This window comes from Formica exsecta, unplaced genomic scaffold, assembly GCF_003651465.1.
Source record: "Formica exsecta isolate Colony F162 unplaced genomic scaffold, ASM365146v1 scaffold116, whole genome shotgun sequence".
NCBI lineage: Eukaryota > Metazoa > Arthropoda > Insecta > Hymenoptera > Formicidae > Formica > Formica exsecta.
In genome coordinates this window covers 1,249,447-1,257,915 of record NW_021848499.1, presented here as the reverse complement: position 1 = coordinate 1,257,915, position 8,469 = coordinate 1,249,447, and the positions used below count along the sequence as shown (strand labels likewise).

Genomic DNA, 8,469 nt, shown 5'->3' with positions numbered 1-8,469 from the left:
TAGCATAATTCATACACATCTCCTATGTCATAATATTAACTATTATTGAGATATGCAATTGCAAACTTACTTCATCTAATTTTTCTTCCAAATTATGTACTTTATCTGTTAGTGTCTTTTCTATATTATCCTTAAGATCTCTCAGGGTCATCAACTCGTCTTGAGCTCGTGAAAGTTTTACTTCAAGTTCCTCATCTTTCTTTTTAGCAGAAGCAAAATCTGCTGATAAAGTCTCAACCTGTAATAAAACAAATTTTAATTAAGTATTATATATTTGGCATATAAAAATCATTTGATAAAAATTGATAAAATAATAAATAAATAAATATAAGATATGTATAAGAGATAAGTATAAAATTAAAAAAATGTACTAATATAAATATCATCTTTATAACGTATATTCATGCATTAAAACATATATTAACAAACTTCAATTTTATCAAATTCACGCTGCATGAGAAAACAACAAAACAAAAAAATTAATGTCGTTCTACATCAAAAATCAAATCGAATAATAAATAATCTAAGAGATATATCACAGAGAGACATAAATATGTAAAGTAAACAGATTACTCTCACCTCTTGAGCTTTAAGATTTAATGCATTCGTTAAGGATTCGTTTGCGGTTTGCTGAGCATCTAATCTTGCTTTTAGATCTTCCACTGATTGAGCTAATGGATTAATTTCATTATTCGATGATAAAACTTCTCTTAGCATATGTTCGAGCTCTAATCCAGCCTCTGTTGCATTTTCTAAATCTTTCTCTAACACAGTCACCTGTTCCTCCAATCTTGTCTTTTCATTCTGCAACAGCAAAACATAGATAGAATATGCAATTTTCAATTCATATAGAAATATAATAAAAACGTAAAATACTTGGACACATACCTGTAATGCTATTAAATCCGCTTTTAAAGATGTAGCCATGTCTTCAGAATGAGATGAGTCATATTGTGTGGAAAGTAACTAAAATATTTATATTTTAGTGTAATGTAATACATAAATTCGCATTTGTATAATGGAAAAAGAAAATATGGCAAAGAATATAAATATGCAAAAGATTATAATTTGTACATGTATACTGTTTACCTCTTGTTGGATAGATTCTACATAGAAAGTTAAGTCTGTCTTCTCCTTCTCGAGTGTATTAATTTTTGCTATAAGTTGCCCATCTCTTTTTATATTCTAAAGAGAAATGTAACACTATTGAGTTGTATTTAATAATATTAAATGCTTTACATGATTTGATATGCAAAGATAAATATTAATTCAGAGCATAAGTTATTCATAATTAATAAGATTTTAAATACAATTTCTCTTAAACTTGGAATATATTTTTTATATTATATATAAATTTGAGTTACTACTGTTTTTGAGCACTGCAAATGTAAGCACAGTATATATTATTACCTCAATATAATAATGTCCAAGAGTAAATATGAGTACTGTAGTGGCTGTTATAAATAGAAATATCAATGTTTTCCAATAATTATGATCCAATTTCATAAAGTCAACCAAATTATCTTCTTCACTTTCTGATTCTTCTTTCTATGGCAAAGAAAATCATGTTATATGATAAAATATATATATAAATAATTATTATAAAAATTATTTCTTTAAGACTTACTTGCTCCAGAAGCTCAGTTGTTGCCTTGGTTATGCATTCATCATCAAGTGAGCAACTTTCATCTGAGTAAAGATTATATGATTATATTTTGAAACTATTAAATATTATTAGATATTAGTAAAATAAAATTTTAATACCTTCTATTTCATCTGGTATAATAGGTTTTGATTCTGGTTTTTTCAAGTCATTATCCTCTTTGATATATTCATCTGTGTACAAAACCTTGTCTTCACTGTTTATGTAATCACCATATTCAGGCAAGGTTTTTTCTTCTTTTACAGGATTAACAAATTGATCTTTTTTATGTTCTAAATCTCCTTTAACATTCGATAAATCTTGGTTCTGCAAAACTTCATTGAAATTTAATTGATTTGAGATTTCTTTTTGAGTATCTAGAGATTTCTCTGAATTAACAATATCAGATGGTGCACCATTAGAAAATTTGTTAAGTTCTATAGGAACATTGTCCGAGTTAGCATCATTAACTGAGTTATCATTTTTATTTATACTGCTATGTACAATAAATTCAGTAAATGGAATATCTGTAGCTCTATGATTTAATGTCTCGTCTATAATTACTGTATTTTCTCCAACGGTGTGGTTTTTGAAAAATGATTCTTTTGTGGTATTTTCATTAATAGCTGTTTCCGCAATGGGTAATAAGTTAATAGTTTCTGAAATTTTATTATCAATTGTAACTTGGACAAATGTTTCTTTATGACTAACATCTTCTTTTGTATTTTCTGAATGTGTTTTATCATTTTCTGACAATTTCTGTTCAATATCATTGCTACTTTGAGTAGAAACGCTTTTTGTGGCTGCAGTTTCTTTCAAATCAGAGATTATTGATTCTTTTTCAAGAGAACCAACTATGTCTTTAACATTTTCTGTAACTTTTTCTTCTTTACTTGTTTCCTGTGTTTCAATATTTTCGACAAGACTATTAATGTCAGTTTTCGCAGAAATAGAACTATCATCTACTACAGTTGAAAGTAGTGTTGGCAACTCTTTGGCAGGTTTAGGCGCAGCATCTTCATGTACAAAATTATTGGATAAAGACACGTCACCAGGAGATGTAGCATTTTCCAAAAAAATAACAGATGCTTCTTCTTCTATCTTTGTCTTTTCATCCAAAACTTTTGCACTCTCAATATTCTCATGTATAATTTCTTGCTGTATTTCTATCTTTTCTTTATTTATAAGACTTGGATCTATGTTTGAGTCCAATTCTATCTGAATAGTTGGAACATGTTTTTCAGCTACAGCATCTTCGACATCTTCTGAAACCTGTTTTAACTGCAGATCATTCTCAGTTTTAGGAACAAGTATATCATTATCATTTTGAATAGTGGTACTCTCTATTGCTGCAGTATCTTGTGAACTAGATGAAGTTTTGAATGTGTTGGTAAGCGAAGCAAATATACCTTCGCTTTCAACACTTTCTATTACTTCTTCTTTCTTATTATCTTCTATATTTTCTTCAGCGCTATTATCTGTCTCAATTTTATTATGCAATTTTTCTTTATGTTCCAACTTTTTAAATGACTCATCTTCAGATTTACTGTTTTCATCAAGTATTAGAGTGTCATCTTTGCTCACTGTATCTAAAGTTGAATTGATTAATGCTTTTGAACTCTCTAACAGTATCTCAGTGCTGGTCTGTTCATGAATATCTAAAGATAATTTAATTCCTTCAATTTTACTACTGGCATCATTTGCGTCTGCTTGTAATTCCTTATTGTTGATAAATGTATCCTTGTCAGATGATGGTTCTTTATGATCAGGATTTATTTTAGAATCAATTGAATCTTGTTCATTTAGTGATGCAGTAGCATGTACAATTTCAGACACAAAGCTAGGCTGTATAGATGGCTCACTGTCAGGATAAAATGTAGTACCATCTATTACTTCGTAAGATGTTATGCTATCTACATTAATCACTTGAGATTCGTGCACAATACTTTCATCTATGGATTTTATTGATCTTGACAATGCCTCATTATCTTTATGGGGCAATTTATTTTTTAATAAAGGATGTGTTTTTTGTATTTCCTCTGTTGTTGATTCAAATTTCTTGGGTTGAACTTCATTAATTTCTCCAGTAAATTTATAAACAGGCACTTCATACTGCAATTCACGTTGCAGGATTTTATATTCATTTAGGAATCCCTTGGGTGCAAATCCACGTTTGCCATTTATCTGGAATAGAGATTAGTATATAAGAAAAATATATTCTTTTAAGAAATAAAATTTATCGTATAAATATATTTGTATAAATATATTTATTGAATAAATATATTCATAAAAAATATATGCTTTTGAGAAATAAAAATCTAAATGACAGCAATGGTAAATTATTAATAAAAAGTATATCTAAAAAAAATATTGAAATGGGAAATTTTACTTTTCATTAACATTCAATATGAAGGGAAGTATACCTCAACACCCCATAAATCTGTTCTTTTTCCAGCACCTTTACTAAAAACCTTGACATCTGCATTAATACCAAATGACATTACTTCACGATCGTTTGCCACATAAGCAAGTGTCGTCCTGGCTAACGAAACGGGTTCTAAATAAGAGAAAAAATAGTTATATCAATAGTTATAATAAAATAAAAATAGTAATAGTTATAATATTTGTGCGACTGAGTAAAATACAGAAAAATGTGTTATGAATTTTAAGGCTAAAGTATGGCTTCAATTACCCGAACAATCCGGGTCGTAACATAATTGTCTGTCAGATAGGGCGGCTAAGCATTGCGATATGATACAGAGAATTATCACGACCAAAGAAAATAAAAGATTCGTAAACGATCTGATTTCCGTCATATTTTCACTATTGCAAAATTCCACATCACTACCGCTACCACACACAATGACACTACACCATTTCGGATACACGATACACAACGTGACCACAAACTATATATACACTAGGCAAGTATGCTTCATTATGCGCAAATTATATCAATTTCCGTTATAGTATACATATTTTGACATCTAGATATTTTGTGCACCGTGATTGTTCGAAGAAAAACATTCGTAAGTTTATCGTAAAGTTTACGAACAATCCCATTCTAAAATTATCTGGGTCGCGAGCATTTCCTCTATTCTAAGGTCTTCCCGCAATTTTCAATCTCGTTGAATCAAAATATTGTTGCGTATTTTGTCTTTTATTTATTTCTTCTTCTCATTCTAATGTAGTCATGTGACAAATTTAAAGAGCGAACTAGACATTCAAGCGCGTGCAATGCGCGTGCCATTTGTCGTACCATATTTGATTTTTTTATATGTGTATGCAAATAAATACAGTATATCGTTTTATACTTTATAATAATCAATATTATTTAAATTTATATTGATATAAAATAATAATAATATATTCATATTTTTAGTTTTTAATCTATACATTTAATATATACTATTTTATAATAGTTTTTAATCTATATACATGATAAAATAATTACATATACATATAAACCGGTAAAAGCAATACAAGTTTCCTTAGAATCTGTCAGACTACAAGTAGATTTTCCACATCAGTAAAATGCCTTTTTTAGAGAGGGATAATAGAAGAATTGAGAGAGAGAGAGGTAAATCATCGCAGTACTAATTAGAAAAGAAAACTGTTTTGAACTATAAAGGAAAAAAAACTTAGAATAAATGAGGCTTGTAGAATAATCGATTTATGTGATAAAATTTATATGATCAGAACATCGTGAAAAATTATCAAAAATTATCTTCACGAATCAATGCTTTAATATGTATAAGCTGAAACCAGCAAAAGCCAATCACCGATCTATCTCCCGAATTAAAACTTTTAAAAATTAGCGAAATATCAAAATATTCTTCTCTCTTCTTTATATAATTTCTAATATAATTAAACAAAATGTGTGGTACAAATCAAAATTTCAAACATTTTAATTCCAAAAACTCTCTTATACTTTATATATTATATATTCTGTTTCCTCTTAATATATTAAAACTTAAAAGATAATGATACAAAATATAAATAACAATTTTATAATTTATTGCAAGAAATATAGTAGGAGAGATGGTAAATAAAAGGTTCGAAAATATATATAGAAGGAATTTTTAATAATATTATCTTGAAGTTTAACATATTTTGTTCTACATGACTAGATTATAAAAGCAATTAGAAATTCATGTGGATTTAACAATATTAAATATTATGCATCACAAAATGTTATAATACATTGAAATGTCACAATGTAAGTGTGCATTCTTTTTCTTAAGTTTACAAAAAAAAGAATCACACAACAATTTATCTTGTTCCTACACATATACAAAATTACTGAGCCTTGATATGACAAGAAATATAAAAGAATTTTTATAATAATTTTTAACATGGAGATATATAGGTATTTAACAGAGATACGCTTAAAAAAGGTCAAGAGAAACACGATAGAATTCGAATATCTTATCATATATAAATTCCTTCAATTATTATTTTTCTCCATGCCTCTAATGCGTGAAGTATACTTGTTTTGATATTCTTACTCTCTTCATGAGATTTTTTATAGGTATAAAAAAAACGCATTGTGAGAAACTGCAACAACTCGTAAAATATACTCTGTGAACAACAAAGCACAATAATCGAGAAAATGCTGTTTAAAATATTAAAAAATAAGAAAATGACTAATTCTTATATAAAACATATGCGTAGCTGTAAACGTTGGAAAATATACAACGAGAGAATCATACAATTTCTTTTTCAATTAATTACTTAATACACATATATACGTGTATATATATATATATATATATATAATGTGACGTTATGAATATCTGTGTTTAGTCATTTATTATATTATGCTATATTTCTCTCTCTTTTTTTCTCGACTTGGCATGAAGCAAAATTTAGCTGTACTAACTTTATTGTTCTCAAATATTCTTCTTAAAATTTAAGATAATAGCAATTTTTTATAGAGCAAGTATATTCTAGAAACTATTATGCAAGTTAATATCTATAACAAAACTAATTCTAATTAATCTAATGTAATCTTCAATATCACTTTTTGTGTGAGTCCAATTCCAATATTTTCAGCTCCACTACATTAATCCTAAAGTGTGTACAAATCCACAATATATGTGTATAATATGTATTATGCCTAAATATTTCTTATCATGAAAAATAAAATTATATGACTTCAAAATTTATAATATTATTACACACACACACACACACATACACACACACGCACACACATAATTTTATATAATAACGCTTTGCAATTGATTATTACAGCAGCGATTATAAATTTTATATAAATTGTTCATGTATTTTCATCAGAAATTGCATATATAACACTAATTGTATTACGCCAATATCTAATATCTTATACATAATATCCCGGGCACCGCAAATTTGCTTCCAACTTTAGATTTTTTGGCGATTTTGAAATTAATTTGATGCCATCTCTTTGCGTAATTTCTTAATTTTTAATAACCAATATTTTGATAACTAAATCTTAAATAAAAATCAGAAGTTTAATTACCAAAATTCCATAATTTTTTGTCATTTATAATTGTAGAATACTTTCTTAACGCTTCAAGAGTAAAATAAATCTATTTAATTTTTACTTTAGCCTCTCTAATCTTTGCAGTCGGCATAGGGTGCCTGAGACATTGCAAAAAATTCTTTAAACTATAATTGTTTTTGCATGAAATGTATCTAATATTTTATTATATAAAGATGACGTGTAGTATCGATTTTTCTCGATTTTATTGAAGTGCTATACCATATTTTATGCAAAATTGTTAATTACACATTCAAAACATCTATATCACCTGAAATGAGAGAAGTACGAATAATTCTATTTTATATTACACAAATCGTGTTATAAGAATATATATATATATAATCATGTAACATCTTGTAAACATCCAAAATTTCCTACACTATCATGTCGTAGAGTAGGGACAACTAAAAGCATTAATTAAATTATAAGTGGATTATGCAAAAAATTATTTGTTTTGTTTATTATTATATGGCAAAAGTAAAAATGTTTTTAAAATAAAAAACAGGCAATACAAACCGATAAATTTTCTTATTCATAAGATATAATTATATATTAAATTCTATATATTTTAATACATTGATATTCAATCAGAAGATCATAATCTATGCACACGTGTAAAATATTACACAAAATGTGCATTGTCATCACATATTAATTGTGTGATTAAATATTTGCTATAAAAATAAAAATTAAATAATCAAGGAGCTATAAGTACAACTCTCTGCCAGTAAAAATATAGAAATTAATTCATTATTAAAATGTAATAGTTACGCACACGTGCGCGATTTTCGAAATACAAAATATAAAAAATTGATTATCATAATCAAATATGGCTAAATTAGTTACTTTACAATTTACCAAATCAATGCAACAAAGTCCACATTATATATTTACATTGTAAGTACAATAATAAATTTCTGTCCAATAATATTGGTAAAACAAAACCAAAATTCAGCTTGCGTTAAAATTCATATAAGTTGCTGTAACTTATAGAGTTCACACAGTTTTTGTAAAGATAGCATAACTTTTGTAGATTATTATTAAAATAGAATAATGTTAAATGAGTGTTTCATTTTACAGTATTAATATAAATCACATCAATTCCTACTAAACTACAAAATTGGGATCATTCTTTTGTCTATTGTTTAACATCAAGTTATTTGTATAACTTATCAATTATCTAAATTTCATGAAATATTAACATCAATTGAACGCTGTTTCACTTAAAATGTATGATTTTTAGAAACTATCAAGAGTATATATATATATGTATATATATATGTATATAAAGGCAACA

The 8,469-nt window shown here is 26.9% G+C and overlaps 1 protein-coding gene across 2 annotated transcripts in view; it reads right to left on the bottom strand.

Annotated features, from left to right (window-relative positions):
* The window catches only part of LOC115239026 (transport and Golgi organization protein 1-like), an 8,383-nt gene extending 3,805 nt beyond the window's left edge, over nucleotides 1-4,578 (bottom strand). For both annotated transcript variants that reach the window (XM_029813318.1, XM_029813328.1), the window contains exons 1-9: nucleotides 4,335-4,578; nucleotides 4,066-4,199; nucleotides 1,765-3,826; nucleotides 1,628-1,689; nucleotides 1,411-1,548; nucleotides 1,090-1,185; nucleotides 889-966; nucleotides 580-804; nucleotides 71-238 (exon numbers count right to left, since the gene is read on the bottom strand). In XM_029813318.1, the coding sequence (XP_029669178.1) occupies nucleotides 71-238; nucleotides 580-804; nucleotides 889-966; nucleotides 1,090-1,185; nucleotides 1,411-1,548; nucleotides 1,628-1,689; nucleotides 1,765-3,826; nucleotides 4,066-4,199; nucleotides 4,335-4,458 (3,087 nt within the window). In that variant the 5' untranslated portion in view covers nucleotides 4,459-4,578. The remainder of the gene's footprint in view (nucleotides 1-70; nucleotides 239-579; nucleotides 805-888; nucleotides 967-1,089; nucleotides 1,186-1,410; nucleotides 1,549-1,627; nucleotides 1,690-1,764; nucleotides 3,827-4,065; nucleotides 4,200-4,334) is intronic.
* Between the last annotated feature and the right edge of the window lie 3,891 nt (nucleotides 4,579-8,469).